The sequence below is a fragment of the Tiliqua scincoides genome, chromosome 3 (genome assembly GCF_035046505.1).
Source record: "Tiliqua scincoides isolate rTilSci1 chromosome 3, rTilSci1.hap2, whole genome shotgun sequence".
Taxonomy (NCBI): domain Eukaryota; kingdom Metazoa; phylum Chordata; class Lepidosauria; order Squamata; family Scincidae; genus Tiliqua; species Tiliqua scincoides.
Window position 1 is genome coordinate 165576205 of NC_089823.1, and position 18009 is coordinate 165594213.

At 50.2% G+C, this 18009-nt stretch overlaps 1 protein-coding gene across 1 annotated transcript; it reads left to right on the forward strand.

The window, feature by feature from the left end:
• The first annotated feature begins 10003 nt into the window (after positions 1–10003).
• Positions 10004–15573, forward strand: NKX6-2 (NK6 homeobox 2). The gene is made up of 3 exons (XM_066622230.1): positions 10004–10430; positions 11395–11567; positions 15282–15573. Exons 1-3 carry the CDS (start codon positions 10004–10006, stop codon positions 15552–15554), a joined length of 873 nt encoding a protein of 290 aa, XP_066478327.1. The 3' UTR covers positions 15555–15573.
• Positions 15574–18009: the final 2436 nt, after the last annotated feature.

Genomic DNA, 18009 nt, shown 5'->3' on the forward strand with positions numbered 1-18009 from the left:
GCAAAATGTCTTTTCCACTGAGCTCCTACAACCTGCTATAGAATGACTAGAGCTAGCATTAAAGGCTTCAGGGGAGAGAATGTAATTTCCAGGGAGTTTAAGTCGAAGCACCAATTTTGAAATTAAGAGTGCATTTGAACCTGCCTTCTCAGACACTGGTAATCTACTCCACCAATAAGTTCAGCGGGAAAGTACTTCATCCCAGCAGTTGCAGACCTACAAAATGAATTACCTTAGTTTATTTTTTTTAACAAATGTCATTACATCACTGCCAAACTATATCTGGGTGCTGTGGTTTGCACCTGTGCACCAGGCAATGACCAGGCAATGTTAAAAAAATTTTTAACAAACCATCATCTATTCCAGTTACAGTGCAAGCTTTTAAAAAACCTGTGTTTGCTGAGGTCAGCTGATTGGAGAAGAGGGGATCACCTGAATCCTGCCCAACCCATTATCTAGCTTGGTGGACTTGGCTGCCCAATCAAGGGGCACATACCAGTCTCAATAAGAGGCTCAGCCAGCATCCTTTGTCACTGAGGAAGCCCAGGCATGAAGATAGCAAATCACATAGTATTTTTCTGTGGTTCCATGTGACCCTTTTAAAATGGCACTGGATTGAAGAAAAAAGTCAAGGGTATTGCAGGAAGATATCACAGCTGCTTGCATGTTGCTGAGACTGCACAGGAGCTTCTGGGAGGTTAGAAAAATCCAAAAAGGGGGGGGGGTACAAACATTACATAAATGCAAAGATTTTTGCCACAACATGCACAGATTAGGCTGCATGTGGTTCAAATACAGTAATTTTTTCTCCCTTACAAAGGCTAATTTCCCAGAGACTTTTACTTTTGTTTTCCAGTCACTAATCAGTTTGATGTTCATGGATGCTCTTCATCCATCAGCCATGCCCATTTCCCATCTTGTCTTGTCTCCAACATTCTCTACTTGCCAGCTGTGAAGGCCAGTGAGGCTCATGTGATGCCCTGCCTGAAATGTATGCAGGGTTTACTTTACCATCCAGACATTTATCTGGATCTGAAATGTCGCTGGATCGCTCGAGGACTTGTGTGCCTGGCAGCACAGGGACTAAGGCTCAAGGGCAGCGTTCTCTCTTGAGTTCTTGCAGCCATTCTTGGTCATGTTATTGGGAGGAAGTTCTGTGAATGGTTTCACCATCTACAGAAACCCGAATGACCTGTTAGAATATGCCTTCCCATCAGTTAAGTGGTGCAGATGGCAACAGGCAAAGACCCTGACACAGGACCTTGTCACCTTGAAAACTTTGTCACCGTGATGTGGGCTCTTGAGCAGGGATGAAGCAAGGTGAGGCTGGTTGCTTCCGACTGCAAAGGCTGCCTCGTTGGCCTCACTTTGCCTTACTTCCCTCCTCTTCCATCTGTGTCCTGCCACCCTGTTTCCAAACAAAGCAGCAGAGTGGCCAGAAGACGGAAATTGGGAGAACCACTGCACTACTTCCTAAAAGGGTTTTTTTTTTTTTTTTCCTGGCTACTCTGTTGCTCTATTCTAAAACAAGGGCTATAGATAAGAAGGAACAGTGGAGTAGAGTCTGTGGGGACCTGCCAGCTTGCCTCCAGGCCCACTGCCAGTCATTGAGACAGCAAAGCTGAGAGGTGGGAGAAGGTTGTTGCCAACTCCACCACCATCACAGGACTCCTGCGCCTATCCTGCCGCTACCAAGCCACCCTTCTTCTTCTTTCCTCCTGGCCATATCAGAGGGAGATCCAGCCATCCAAACCCCATCCCTTTCCCCACACCCACTGCCATCTTTTCCTTTGGTCCAGGCTAGTCGACCATGATGCCACCATACAAGTGGGTGATAGTTGTCTGCTACCGCAGATGTTGTGCAAACACGTGTGCACACTTATGGGTGGGGGACAGAATTTGACAGTCATGGCAGCTCATCCACTGCATTTTAGGCAGTAGTTCAGATGGGGCTACTCCAGCCCTCTAGGACACTCTGGTGCCCACCTCCTGCATGGCATTGGATAGAATGCACAAGTGATCTCTTTCTGCTATAAACTATATCCAAAGGTAGCAGATAGCTTGCTTTTCAGTGTGAAATTTTATTTATCCTAACAATCAAAGCCAAGGTTAAGGTCTGTTAAGATCAATAGAAATACAGCCATTCTTTGAAATATGCAGTCTTCCACAATCGTGATAGTCTTTGAACCTGCTTATTTTTGATGCCAGGGTGACTGTGGTGTTGATGTGTCAGAAATACTCCATATTTCAAAATATGTAGATGAAAGTCTTTTAGGGATTACCTTTCCTTCTAGTAAGGAGTGGTAGCTTCTATTTACTAACAGGTAAGTTCTTTCACATTAAGAAAAGCTGGCACCTTCTTATAGGATCCTCCAAAAGGCACCTTCACTGAGTTTGTGCAATGTCTGATGTAAATGTCATTGATTAATTGATTAATCAGCTAAAAGGCAACCTACTGAAAATCTTAAATTGGTTGACAGACCTATTAAAACTCTGACTTCTGCTTTTTAAAAATAATTATTGATGTAACTTAGAGGGCATGATTACAGCAGAGAAGCACTGGGACTGTTAAAAGCCATACCAAATTCAGACTCTTCAAGTATGAAGTTTTGTCCAGAATCTGGAGAAGCTCAAATGGATTTTTTAACTGCTATTAATTGTGGTGTCTGGGAGTGGATTAACTCACTCTCATTCCTGGCAATATTTCTTGTCCCACACAGCAGGTGGGGAGCCATCTTTACAAACATGGCAGCCAACATCAACAGACAACTCAAGCACCATGAATGCTTTTCAGCCCACTATATGAAATGAGTTTGACACCTATGCTTGAAGGCGCCTTTGAAGTGAATCAGCCCCCTTGCCAGTGGCATAACTAGGGGGCTGCAGGGGGTAGCAATTACACCAGGCAACAAGCTTTAGGGGGCCAACAAACTGAACTTGGTACTAGTGGCCAAAATTGTGAAAACCTTGGTATGTATGAATAATACCGTCATGTTATATGACATTGGAAAGGTAATTTAATGCAGGATGCAATTAAACAAACCACATTGGAATATCTGTGTTCTATCAAATGTTATGTTATCAAATGTTATCAAAAATTAACCAGAAAATGATAACCCAACTGCCTTATGGAACAAAAAGTGTATTACTTTAACCTAAAAACTGACCAATGAGACTTATTGTTCTGAGAGCCAATGTGATGTTATTATGATACAGCATGGAAACAATAAGGTGTTAATATGAGTCAGCTCTCATTTCCATGTATCATTTCCATGTACCATGTACCAGGTTACCCTGCTAAACTGGGTGAGGGGACATTTTTCAAGCAGTGCTATTTAGCAAGGGGAAAATATCCATCCCTCTTCACCCCAGCACAGTGTCTCGAACCAATAAGAAGCACATTATTAATTGATTGATTGATTTTGTCGTGGGGGGGGGGCGCTACAAAATCTTCTTTGACCCCAGGTAGCAGATAGATACCTTAGCTATGTCACAGGCTGGGGGGAGTCGGCAGAGCAAGTGGCTGGTGAGCTGCTGGGGGGAGGAGGCGGGTTCCCCCCATGTTGACTTTTTTTAAAGTCTGGGCATGATGTCACTTCTGGCTGTGACATCACTTCCGGGGCATCATGTTGAGCTTGGCACTGGGTTACATGATCATGAGCTACACCACTGCCGTTTGGACCAGAATTGGAGGGCCACACAGTGGTTCCACACCCTCACCTGACATCACCAGTTCTGGTCCTAGGACCCCCCCCTCCCAAATGTAAGAGCATGTGCAAAGGAGACTTTCCCAGCCAGGAGGAAAATGCTGGACTGGGCGGCCTTGATGGGAGAACGGGTGGCTGCTCGGAGGGGTCCCCTCCCCTAAGCCACCGCCTCTGGGAAGACGACTTGACGCTCACATCTCAATAAAGAGCGCTGCGGCTTTGGCCCTGCGCTCGCCTCGCTCGACCACACGCGCCCCGGCAGCGGCCAGGCAGGGCTAAGAATAGCCAGGAGGGATCCGCACGGCTAAGCGGCTCCAGATGGGACGCGGCTCCCCTCATCCTTCCTGCAGGAACGGCGCGCTTCCTGAAGCGCTGGCGCTTCCACACGCCGCTTGGCACCGCGGGACGAGGAGGATCCGGGCTGGATCCAGGCAAGCAGCCCAGGGTGCCAGGGGAGCTGGCAGCGATCTGGGATGAGTTGGTTGCAGGGAGACTCACTCAGGCACACGTCGGACAAAGAGAGAGAGAGAGAAACTTATCTGAGTGTCTCATTTCTCCTTTGTAATTTACTGTCGTCCCTCCCCCCTTTTAAACATCTGCAGACATCGATGTGATGGTTTGTTGTTTTATTTCGATAGTGACAAACTTGGTGTGTTTTTTTAAAGACATGCATTTGAGAGGAGTTGAAAAGGCAAAACTGCCCACCTGGAAATGGACCAGGATATTGGGAAGGAGAGAGAAAGAGAGAGGAGATTAAATGGGCAGAAGGCATCAGATGCCAGGTTGACTTTGGGAAAGCGCAGAGGGCAAAGCCCAAGAGGCAGACCTTTCGGAGTGCCCGACTGGAGGACATCCTGGGCACATCATGTGCCTGTGGGGGGGGGGCAGGCATTTGGGCTGGAACCGTCTCACGCTCGCTGCCCGAGCTCCTGGCAGTGTTTGTCTCTGAAACTGGCTTTCTCTCTCAAGTACTTCGAAATCTCTCTCTCCCACACGGACAGACACACAAACACAGAATTCCTGGGAAAACAGAGGCGCCCCTGAATGAGGCTTTTCGGGAGCTCTTCCGCTCAAGCCGTGTCCTTGGACCCCGGGCCGATGAATGCGGGCTGACTCCGGGATCCTGGATCCGGGGCAGATTAAAGTCCTCCCCTGGCCAGATCCACCCGCTCCTACCTTTCAGCCACCCTCCGTTTAGTCCTAGCCTGGGATGGACGCTCTGAAGGGCTCCCTGCTCTGCCCTCCCGCGACCACTTCGTAGCCCCTGCCCAGTTCAGCACACTCTTTCGCCGGGACGCCCCTTCACCCAGAAGGGCCTCGGAGCCAGGCTGCGCTCCGTGCGGAATCATTAACCCCTCCGCTCCCGGAAAGGGCAGGTAAAGGCCGCCCCTTCGTTCACTGCCAATAGGTCCGGCTCTGGGACTGCAAACGGGCTGTTCTCCTCAGCCAAACACCATGAGTTGTTCCCTTCAGACCAGCACCTGCTGTCAGGTCCCCCCAGCTCTTTCGACAATGGTTGTGCCAAACCCCCCTCCCTTGGGAATGGCACTATCTCAAACCCCCCCCCCCCACATACACACACACAGTCCTCGACCTTGGAGCAGCCAGCAGGTGAATGCGCACCCTGGATGGATCTGGAAAAAATCCTGATCCCACTTGGGAAAATTCCAGGTCCCACGTAGAATCTCCCCACTTGAAATGGGGCAAGGAGAGAAGAGCGAAGGGACGAGAGAGAGAGAGACCCTCTTCAGCATTTGAACTCACTCGCCAAGTAAAGAACAGTAAAGAGGGCCTTTTCTTCTTGACGCATCCTGATGGGAAGACAAGACGGAGACTGCAAGGATACCCAAAGACAAGTTGTCAGAAGTTGGGACCTCCCACTCAGATTCAAATGTTAGAAATACCCCTTTCCTTCTCAAGAGTTCCCCCCCCCCACGTCCTCCACCGCTTCTTGATACCTTCACCTTCTTTTTCACCTTACTACCATTTTACTACTGATTGTTGTCGCTTTATAGGAAACCCAGAACACAGGGCATGATCCAAACTTCGTCTCCAAAGGGGAAAGGGAGGCACAGGGACGGCCACACTCGTCTTCCTCGGAAGTCTCGCCGGAGGGGGGGGAAATGAGCCTTCCAGCCCACCTGTTTGGTCCTGATGTGTGCCCCCCAAGCAACTCCCGGGTGCGGCGGCTTTCCTGGGTTGGAGGGATCTCCCCATCTTGTCCACCCAACTGGCGTCAGAGACGGCCTCGTTCCTTCGGAGTGCGAATGGCTGCAGTGCCACTGAACTCGACGGGCCCCTCGCCCAGCCCCAGCCACGCTGGAAGCGGGCGCGTCCAGCAAATGGGAGCCTTTTGACCTCCAAGGGCTGCAATCCTATCGACACTTTCCTGGGAGTAAGCCCCATTGACTATAATGGGGGTTACTTCTGAGTAGCCATACATAGGCGTGGGCTGTGAGGTTGCAATCCTATCCACACTGACTTGGGAGTAAACCCCATTGACTATAATTGTACTTACTTCTGAGTAGACAGGCCTAGGATTGGGCTCCCAGTCTCCGTAGCACCAGTGTGTGTAGAAGGGCTTCTTCGCAGGAGGAACTGGGAGCCGTGAACACTGAAGGTCCCCCCCCCCTTTGGCCTTATTCTGAGCTTGGGAGTGGCTGCGTGGTGGGGTCAGGAGGTCAGCAGACAAAGGGCCACCTGGAGAGGAGCAGGAGCTCAAAGGGACTCCTCATTTGTCACTCATAGCCCAATCGTATCCACACTTTCCAGGGAGTAAGCTCCATTGACTCTAATGGGACTTGCTTCTGAGTAGACAAGCATAGGATTGGGCTCTCAACGAATTCGGTTCCCAGGATACCAGGGCTGGCCTGCGGAAGCTTCCGAAGACATTTCCGGATGACCTCTGCAAATCCCATCTCCAGAACCGTGCAAAGAAGTCGCATAGAAACACATGCGGTGGAAACCCGCGTTTGACTCCTGGAAACCTCCCGCCCACATCGACGTGGAAATCCACTAACTCAGGAGTAGATAAAATGCTTGCAATTTGGGACGTGTCACTAGGAAGGCTGTCCCTTTAGGCTCCATAGGAAGACAGGGAGCCAACGACACGTGTCAGGGGTAGTTTACTCTTCCCCTTCATGACACGTGTTTTTTTGTACTGTTTTTCGGCACGTATATATTATCTAGACTACCTCTACATCAGGACGGTTGGGGTGGACAGAACTTCACTCAGAAGCATGTTTAGGCTCACAAGTGGTGCTTGTAGAACTTGTGACTCAGGCTGCAATCCTATCCACCCTTACCTGGGGGTAAGCCCTTTGACTATGAGACTTACTTCTGAGTAGACAGGCATAGGCTCGGGCGCTGGAGTTCCTACAGCGTTACCACTCTGTAAAACACCTGGTGTATAGATGATTCTGCTTAGAGGACTAACAGCCCAATCCTATTCACATTTTTCTGGGAGTAAGCCACATTGACACTAATGGGACTTATTTCTGAGTAGACATGCATAGGATTGGGCTGAGGGTCTGCGCCTCCACAACGAGAGACATCGCTTTGCTGCCATCTGCGTCCCATGTGGATTCTCACCATCCGCCCTTCCCTCCGGTTTGGTGCCATTCTTTACAGTCTTGGGGGGGGGGGGTCTTTCCACTCCGGAATCGCTGCTCCGTCCCCCTGACTAGTCCTGCCTTGATTCCAAACCATAAACTAACCGGATTCGTAAGCTCCAGGAAAGCCACTATTTCTCCAGAATACGACTTGATCGACTTGCAGTGCAAGCTTATACATGTCTCAGAAGTAAGTCTCGTTGTATTCAATGGGGCTTACTCCCAGGACTGTGAGGATAGGATCGCAGGCTGAATTCGGGAAGCCTCGTTCAAAAGTCTCCCCAAATACATTTGGCCATTATTGTGTTATGCTCTGCTGTTGATCAGCACGCACCCCTGTCTTCAAGACACCCTTTGAAGTACGTTTAGTTTCTTAGGATTAATCTCAGGAAGCCAAGGAGACATTTTCGATTTTTGTTTCTTAAGAGGATTCCATCTAATAACATCCACGTAAAGTACATCCACAAGGAGTGCGCTGCTACAGTCTGACACATGGAGGCATTTTTTTCCCCTATGTAAAACATATTTCCCTACTCTTTCCTCTCCCGATCAATTAAAGTTCTCGGTCAGACTTGCCACCTTGTCCTGTGACTCAGGAGTGAACTGATCGAAAGGGTGGCTTTTGTTTTTATTATGATTGTTTCATTCTTTTCATTTTTTAAAAGTTGCACTTTCCAAGCCATCTTTCATTGGGAAAACAAATGGCCCTGAAGCCATTCACAGAACGGTGCACATAAAGGTCATTGGCAGAGCCCTGAAAAGAGGCGATCAGCTGGTCTTCGGTCAAATACAGGCCCTCCCCCCCCCCAAAAGGCCACCTTCTAAACTCCATGGTGGCATTTTACCTTTTCGGTTCGACTTGTGCGGTCAGAGAGAGAGAGAGAGAGAGAGAGAGAGAGAAGTCCGCCTGGTGGTAGAGTCCTGGCTTTAATGAATAGGGACAAGAGGTCTGCCTCTACCTCTTCAGAGCCTTTCTCTCTATAGTATACGATTGATACATATCAGAAGCGAGTGGCAATGAAGAGACACGAGAGCCATCGAGATAATCATCTACAACATCTCCGACCTAATGGAGCTCAGAGGCTGGGACGCCACCCGTTGAGAAGCCTTTCCAGTCCAGGGCCCTCCCGCCGCTCAGACTGAGCGCTTGGGTGGCAAAACGGAAACCAGAGGAATGAAGAGCAAATTGAATGTTTGGTTTTGGGGTTGTTCCTCCCCCCCCCTCCTGTCCTGCTAACCCCTGCTAACTGGGTAAGAGGCACTTTTTCAAGTAGGTGCTCCTTTTTTTAGCAGGGGGAGAGTAACTGGCCCACCTCACCCCAGCACTATCTGTTCTAGTGGCTGTCTGCTGGTATTCCTTGGCATCTTTTTAGATTGTGAGCGCTTTTGGGACAGGGAGCCATTAGATATTTGATTTTCTCTGTAAACCGCTTTGTGAACTTTTTGTTGAAAAGCGGTATATAAATACTGTTGTTGTTGTTGTCCTCCACTCTTCAGTCCTCATCGCTTTCTGGAAAAACCTGGCTGGGCTTTGTGCAAAATTTTAAAATAATCATGATAAAGGATGGGAAAGACCTCCTATTGTCACTTGGATCCAAAAGGTTCTTTGATGATTTGCACGAGTTGGAGCACATAAAATCCCTACATTACTCTTTTGTTTTTTGCCAGAGAGAGAGAGAGAGAGAGAGAGAGAGAGAGAGAGAGAGGTTAAAAAAAAAACTCCCTAAGCCAAACTAAACTTCTGTTCCTTGGGATTTATTTAGTCTTTTGGAAGATAAATCAGTGGGTAAATTTACAACCATTTAAAGCACCTCGACTTTATAATAGAACCTTCATTGGATGTGGCTCTTTTTCTCTCTTCCCCCCCCCCTTGCAAAAGTTCTCCTCTTCCTCTCGTCCTCCTCCCTCTCCCCCTCCCTCCCCGACACTTCCATGACGCGGATGCAAAGCGGGGAGCCCGGAATGCCCATGGATTGGCCCGTGGCAGCGGCCTCGGAAGAGCCCCCGGCCAATCAGGGCGAGCGGCTGGCAGGTGGCTGCGAGGTTATCAGTGCATCTGGTGGGACTGCGGGACTCCGGCGCTGAGTCAATTTTCCCAGGGAGAGAAAGTGCAGGGAGGGGAGGAAAGTGGAACTCCGAAGGAGAGGGAGAGGCTGACCTGCGGCTGCTTCTTTGGTGGGCATCGCCTGGCTGGCACCGGGAGAGAAGTGGCTGCAGTGCCCGCCCGGCGCCTCTCCAACCTGCCGGAGGAGGATCTCCAAGCTGGGCGCGCGAGGAGTGGGGACCCAGCCCGTGCCAGGTGATGCCACCAGAGGCGGGCGCTGCTGCCCAGCTCTGGCCACTCTCCACGCCTCGGCTGCTGCTGCCGCTTCCTGGAGACTTCGCCCTCTGACTGGGGGGCTGCGTCAAGGAGAAGAGGCCGAGTAGGACGCGCCCTCGCCCGCTTGGGGACTTTGGCTGCGATCCTCTCCGCACTTTCCTGGGAGTAAGCCTCACTGACCAGCACGGGACTTACTTCTGAGTAGACCTGCCCAGGCTTGGCTCTCGCTCGCCCTGCCGGACTTGGGAAGCCTGGCTGCGTGGCTGGGGGAGCGAGTGGAGGCCGGCTGCGGGCTGGACTCTGCGCCCTGCCTTCCGGATCCTGCCTCTGCTGCCTGCGCGGCGCGCCCTTGATGCCCGCGGCCAATGCTGGCCGTGGGGCCGATGGAGGCTAACCGCCCGGGCGCCTTCGTGCTGAGCAGCGCCCCGCTGGCCGCGCTGCACAACATGGCCGAGATGAAGACGTCGCTCTTCCCCTACGCCCTGCAGGGCCCCTCCGGCTTCAAGGCTCCCGCCCTGGGCGGCCTCGGCGCGGCGCAGCTCCCGCTGGGCACCCCGCACGGCATCAGCGACATCCTGGGCAGGCCGGTGGCTGGCACCGCCGCCGCGGGCAACCTCCTGCCCGGCCTGCCCCGCCTCAACGGGCTGGCCGCCGCCGCGGGGGTCTACTTCAACCCGGCCGCCGTCTCCAGGTACCCCAAGCCCCTGGCCGAGCTGCCCGGCAGGCCCCCCATCTTCTGGCCCGGAGTCATGCAGGGGTCGCCCTGGAGGGACCCCCGGCTATCCTGTCCCGGTAAGGCTGGGCGAGGGGGGATCCGGGACGGGGCGGGCGAGCGAGAGCAGCCGGCGGGAGGCTCTTTGGAGATCTTCAGGGGCGGAGGGGGTAAGGCTGCGATCCTACCCACGCTTTCCTGGGAGTAAGCCCCACTGACAAGAATGGGACTTACTTCTGAGTAGATATGCCTAGGACTGGGCTCCCAGCCTACTTTTGGGTAGAAGCCACACTCCGGGGCCAGACGCTTCCAGAAAGCACAGCCCGGTCTCTGAAGCAGCCCCAGCCGCCTCCCCCCAAATCCCAGAGCTGGGATGACTCAGGAGGGGAAACTGCACTCTGCACGTGCTCAGGAAAGCGCGCTCCTTCTCCTGGATTCGTAAATGCCACGGCTGAGGCAGCAGGTTCCCTTGCCCAAAACCAACAGAGAGAATTCAGCACAGCATGGCCCTCACTCAGTGGAATGGGGGAGTGGGTTGGTGACGATGAGCCTCGCTCCAAAGAAACCCTGGGTGGTCACGTTGGACGAGCCCCTGCCTAGGGCACGGTGGGGGGGCATCAGTTGCACATGAAAACACCGCCTGTCCCCCTGCGTGTCGTCAGGATTCGAACCCGGGAAAGTCCCTTCCAGTGGCGGGTGCCCCCGCAGGCGAGACAGAATAGACGTCCGGATGCAGAAAGGGCTGGGAAGGAGCTCCGAGGTCCAGGAACCGGAGGAGGGCAGCGGTGGCCAGTTCGCCGGCCAGGGGGATGGAGTGGGTCCTCGCCTGACCGCCGATCCGTGCGTGGGGTCTTGTGGGTCCCGCAGGATCTCTTGGGGGGGCTCTCGCTGCACTGATGCTGCTCCGAAGAGGGGCCACATGCGCGGAAGGTCTCCCAGGCTGACCTGGGGAAAGCGCAAGGCACTGGAACTCCGGCTGCCGGCAGGGATGCAGCCCGTCCCCTCCTGCTGCTCCAGGCACTGAAAGGGGCTCTCTCTCTCCAGCCCAGGCCGGGATGGTCTTGGACAAGGACGGGAAGAAGAAGCACTCGCGCCCCACCTTCTCCGGCCAGCAGATCTTCGCCCTGGAGAAAACCTTCGAGCAGACCAAGTACCTGGCCGGGCCGGAGAGAGCGCGCCTGGCTTACTCGCTGGGCATGACCGAGAGTCAAGTCAAGGTAAGGAGCCTGGAGGGGCGGAGTGAGTGCCAGAGGGACGGGGGCGCTGGGCTGGATGTCAGCGGCGAGGCTCCCACCGACGCCCCTTCCGCGCGTTTCCTCTCCGGTCCTGGCGATTGCAGTGGGACCGATCCTAGCCAGCCACGGGCCTTCTCCCAGTCCAGTTGCTGAGTTCCAGGGGGCTCACAGTCACGCTTTCTTGGGAGTAAGCCCCACTGACTACAGTGGGACTTACTTCTGAGGAGACAAGCAGAGATTGGGCTGTGAGGCTGTAATTCTATCCACGCTTTCCTGGGAGTAAGCCCCATTGACTCTAATGGGACTTACTTTTGAGTAGACATGCAGAGGATTGGGCTGCCACTCTCAGGCACACCATATGCGATTGCAATTTTTCCTTGGGCGGAAAAGGGACGAACATCCAAATAAAAGTGTTTAGGAGAATATTCCCATCTAGTTAACTCGAGTTTCATTTTCTCACGAGAAGAGCTGCAGTCAGGTTGAACCAGAATCTCAGTTTGGATTTGAACTTTGTTAGTCCTTCACGGAACAAGCACCTGCTTTCAAACAGATGATCTTGAAACCGGTGCATTTATTTCCAAAATAAATGCATTTAGAACTCTCACCTGTTATTCTCAGGGAAATCAGAGAGATTTACAATCTAATCCTAAATATTAGGCAGAGAAATAAGGCAGAGAAGGCCACCCGGTTTTCGAGTTCTAGAACTTTCCCGAAAGTGGCAAAATACGTTTTCTCACTTTAGTTGAGTTGTGAAGAAGGTTTTCTGAAATTATGGTCTTGTATTTGTGACTAGTTTGTATTTTCCTACCTTCTCCTTTAAAAAAAAAAAAAAAAAAACTTCCTATAAAAAGGCAGAACATCTTAAGACAAGGAAACTTTTTAAAGACCAACTGGAGTTCTTGATCAAGCAATATTTTTCTATAGTTAAGATATAGGTAGCTATCAGTAACTATATTTTTTCTAATTGTTTGCATTTAATTAAATCTAATTGAAGCTTGCATTTAAAGTCTTCTAGTTTCTTCAGCAAAGAAGTAATCTTTTTTACTTTTGGTATGAGACTATGGTATCTCGCTCTGAAAGGTGGTTCTTATATTTTACAGCAAATGCTGAGTGATAAATTTGAACTTAATAAATTTGAACTTAATAAAACAATTGCGAAAAGGTTGTTGGCAACAACAATCTGTTGAATTGTTTTTTTAATCCTATATTTTACTCAGAATTGAATATAGAAAGTATGAACAGTTTACAAGACTCTTATTTATTTTATTGTTTTAATTATTATTTTCAATTAACCACCCAAAGTTAAACCCTTTTCCTTCCCATTGCTTCAATCTGGACTTCCTATGGACCGAACTCTAGATGAATCAGTCCAAGCTGCCTTAAATGAGTAACAGATTTGTGTTCCTGATGTAATTATTGTCAAAACAAGAGATGAATAAAATCCTACACATTGCTTTTCTTCTCCCTTGCTGAAGAAGTGGTCAATATTATATACAAACTGCCTTGCAGATTTGAATGCATTAATGTGGCCTACTTCTTGCTTCTGATAGAGCCTGACTTGCACCTGCAATCCCTGTGTACATTTACAGAGTAAACCCTATGAAACTCAGCAGGACTTAATTCGGACTAACCCTTTCCCCTGAATAAGTAATAATTTCTTTTTCAGATTAAAAAGGCTAAATTTCCCTAGAGCTGGGTAGAATGTAGCTATGTTCTAACACTGGGATTCACATGCTCCTTGTGTACACATAAAAGAGTTGACCCTTTTCGAAAGAAAAGTTGTGTGAATGTGGGCGTAGGACTGTGAGGCCAATACTGTTGTAAATTTGGCAGCCTTAAACTTATTTTTTCCCATTTGTTCAATGGGATTTACTTTTTAATCGGAATCAAATCCGTTGCCCTAAATTTACTCATTGGGAAATGGTACTGAACTCGAAGGCAGGGACATTGGAATCAGTCTGTTCGTAGTGCAGCTTGCAGAGGGCTTACTTGAATGCAAGTTCCTTTGGGGGCTTGTATCTTCCTCTCTACTTAGGGTCGGGTTGCGAATGCATGCGGGTTGTGAGATGGGGCCGAGCTGTGGGGCGGTGACTCTAGGAGCTCGGATGATTCAGGTGTAAGTACACCAGTTGTAAGAGATTTATGTCCAGAGGGACGGAGAACTGGGAGGGTGTTTTTGTTCAGCAAACATGCAATGGGAGAGGGGAGTAGAACGTGTGTATGGACACATGAATCCTGGAGGCTATGAATTTCTGGCTGCGATTCTGAAGCTTGTTTAAAAAAAAAATTAAGGAACAAGACATTAGGCGACGATCCTAATAATACAATCTAAGTCATCTTTCTTTGGGGCAATCCCATTGATCTCAGCAAATCGGTGTAGGCGAAAGGCTGCTGTCAGAAATGGCTTGAAGTCAGAGGGACTCGAGTTGCTGTGTTGGGGGGGACGGGGACTCCAGCCTGCCACAGTCTCGGACGGCAGAATGGACTTCCGAGGACAGCAGTAGACTTAGGATCAGGACTTTAGAATCCCCCCCCCCAACACAAAAAGGCAGAAGCGACGCCTTTACACTCAGACCTTAAGCACAGTTCCGATTCAATGTTAACTTAGCGTGTTTCGGTGGCAGGGAGAGATGCCACTTGACACTTGCTAAGAGGCTGATTTACAACCTAGGAGTAGGAGTCCCTCCCGCCTACGAGGATCCCCTTCCTAAGGGTCATCACCGCCTTAATGTTGATGGGTTGCATTGTCTTTCTCCCGGCCGCCTTTTCCTACTCTCCACCTGGGGGGCTTTAGGGTGAAGTGGGGATTATAATCCCTGTTAGAATTAAACTCAAAACCACTGTTCGGTGATTACCCTGGATTACCCCATGATCTTGCTCAAGGGCTGTGGGAGGGGGTCTGGTCCGCCTGTCCCGAGTGTCAGATTCAGCACCAATGTCTGGCTGTGGCCTGGACGGGTGCGACTGTGGGGGGCGGGCAGCCGGGCTTCAAAGGTGATGACCGGCAGGGTGACCAGATGTCCTCTTTTCCCAGGACATGTCCTCTTTTTTTAAGCTTCCTGTCCTGGAAAAGAACTCAACCCATTTTTGCCCACCCTACAGGTGTACGTATTTGGTCCCAGTTGCGTATATGCAACGTTGGGCAGAAATGTTAAGCCAAAATGTCTTTCCCCCCCCCCCCCGTGAGCAGGCAGTGCAGAGCCTTCTTGTAATTAATAAATTCTATGTAATTAATTACATGTAATATATTTTTAAAATTTAATATCAAGTAATATAGCGTTAAGTGAACCACATGAAATCCATATCCGTGAATGTTCTTAGCTTTTATTTTGTCATGTCCTACCTTTTGGGGTGCCCGGTCCTCTTTTGCCTGGGCTTATCGCGTGATGGTGCCTGAGGGCTGCGAGTGGGGATGTGGTCCTTGTGACAGATCCCGCACCGACTTGTGGCAGTAGCCTGGACAGTGCGGGTGGTGCACCTGGGTGGGGGCTGGACTGGACTGGAACTGGGCTTCTAGGGGGATGGAAGGGGCGTGGGAGGGGCAAGGAGTACTGCCCGGAGGCGTGGGAGGGTGCAATCCTATGCATGCCTACTCAGGAGTAAGTCCCATTTCACGCAATGGCTCTTACTCCCAAGAAAGTGCGCCTAGGCTCGCAGCCTGACCGTCCCGTGCCTGTCTGTGTGTGTGCGGCTCAGGTGTGGTTCCAGAACCGGCGGACGAAGTGGCGGAAGAGGCATGCCGCAGAGATGGCCTCGGCCAAGAAGAAGCACGACTCGGAGACGGAGAAGCTGAAGGAGAGCTCGGAGAACGAGGACGACGACGAGTACAACAAGCCGCTGGACCCCAACTCGGACGACGAGAAGATCACGCGGCTCCTCAAGAAGCACAAGGCGGCCGCGGCGGCCGCTGCCTCCTCGGCGCCCCTGGCCCTGCTCAGCCCCTGCAGCAACGCCTCCGAGCCCTCGTGACCCAGCCCGCGTCCCCCGCCCCCCTCCACCCTCTCCGGCCAAAGCAGGGTAGCCAGCCAGGGGCCCCCCGGCCGGCCACGCAGCCAGCCTGGAGCCTGGCCGCAACGACGTCTTGTACAGCCCGCCCCGTCGGGGGACATGATGTGTGTATAGATATTTTTACAGAGTAAGTTATGCAGGCGCAGTGCGAGGAAGCGCAGCAGAATCAGCCTCTCCAGCTCCCACCTGGCCTTCCCCTGGTTTATTTTCTCCCCCCCCTCAATTCTTCCCCCCCACCCTGAATTTGGAAATAAAGGTGGCCATCTATCTAAGCCCCCCCACCCAGGTCAGTCTACTGAAGGTCAAAGAAACTGCTCAAAGAGCCAAGGGACTGTGGGGTGCGAGCTGACCCTGACCTGAGCAGTCTGCAAGTTCACCTGCAAGACTGTCCCATTGAAATCGCCCCCCAGGGACTTCCAGCCACAGTCATCCCAGCACTGAGTAGGAGGTAAGTCCCATGGAACTCAGGACCCAATCCTATCCCATTTTCCAGTGCCAGTGCAGCCCTGCCAAGGGTTTGTGCACTGCATTCTGTGGCTGGGAGGCCTCTTCAAGGTATAGGAACATTTGCTCCCTTACCTCCAGGCTGCATTGGAAAGTTGGACAGGACTGGGCCCTCAGTAGGGCTGACTTTCCAAGAAACAGGCCTACCAACTTGTGTAGGTAATAGAATTCTAGTACTCCTAACGCTGCAATCTTATGCACCCTTACCTGGGAGTAAGCCCCATTGACTAAAATGGAACTTACTTCTGAGTGGCCATGCACAGGATTGGGCTGTAAGAGTTACTGTTCCCATGTATAGTCATTTGGGAGTAGGCTCCATTAAATTCAATGGGACTTACTTCTGAGTAAACAGAATGTGCTGCACCTGATTTGTGCGTATGCGAGTGTAAAACTTTAAGCCTGCAATTCTGTGCAGGCTTGCCTGAGAATCAGTCACATCATTTTTTAGTTTGCAGTTTTAAACTTAGTTTTAGTGTGATTATAGTTAACCCTTCCCCCCTCTTCAGGATTGGTTTCGGCTCATTAGGTGATAACACTAGACCACAGCACTCAGCCCAAAAAGCCCGAAGCTTATAGTTCAATATGGATTCCAGCCGTGAAAGCCTTAGCATGTTGAAACACATCCGGGTTTAAGCCATTTCTGCCAATGTTGCATATACGCAACAGGGACCAAATGTGTACACCTGTGGGTCAGGCAAAAATGGATTTAAGTTCTGAGAAAGATTAGATAAGATTTGGCTGCCCTGAACCAGAAGGAAACTGAGTTCAGTGGGACTTACTATCTACTAACTGTACTCAAATGACAGCCTTGTTTTTCAGAAGAATTTATTCTCCAGTCACATCCAGATCCTACACACATCTTTGGAAGTACTTAGGCTTAAGAGGGGTGGGAATTGCTTAAACTTAAGGTGGCTGCTTTTATTTTCTAGATACCCTGCCTCCTCCCACCACCACCCCCTTCTCTTGCCCCTAACAATCAAGATTTATTACTGTTTTTTGTATATGGGTCACCAACTCCAGCTCAGCCACTTTGTATATAGGAAATTACAGATTTTTGTGATGTATATTTCTAGTGTAAAAAAAAAAAAAAGCAAAATTCTTTTCTCCTTTATTTTGGGTTTGAATGGTTTCAATTATCTTCTTGTCTCTTTGAATTGTTTTTTTTTTTCCTTTTCCCCCTTCAAAAAAGAGTGGGGGGAAGAATTGCAACACTTGATTTTTGGTTGGCTTCAAGCTCTTACAGTTGGAAAGACTTTGTATAAAATCAATAAATTATTTAACAAGCTTCTCCTTGGGAAAAATTTCAGCCTTTGGATGCTGGTGGAGTGATTGCTGCTTTCTGGATCTTTGGAGTTTCCTCTCTTCATGCTTCTTAACAGGAGATTTCAACTCCCACCCTTCTTTTTAAAGGGACAGTCAACTGGGTCAGTTTCTTTCTGCACATTCAAAACAACCAGAGCCAGCTCTGATATGGTGAAAGACGAACAAGAATGCCTGTTGAAGAAGCATGCATTTAACTCCTGGACTGATCTGAATTGGGAACAGGGTGCAGTTACTTAGACTTCTAGCTATGCGTTTATTCAGAAGTGCCATTGACTTCAGTGGAGCATTTTTCCAAGTAAGGCTGCTGTCTGCATTTCTTTTCATTAATGGGAGTTTCACCATTGATTTCAATGGGACATGTGATTGTACCTGGGTTCAGTTTTACGGCTGAACCATCTGTGTCCACTGTACACAGATTGCTCAGCACCTGCATTGAATGGCTTGTGTGAATAAATGCACCAGGAACAGACTAACAGTGATGATAGCTGAATACGCAGATGTACCCAAGTACAGTGCAACATTTGTCCTGCAGATCCTACAGATACACAGATCATTTCAAGGTTGGCAACTTTTTCTAACAACCTGTCAA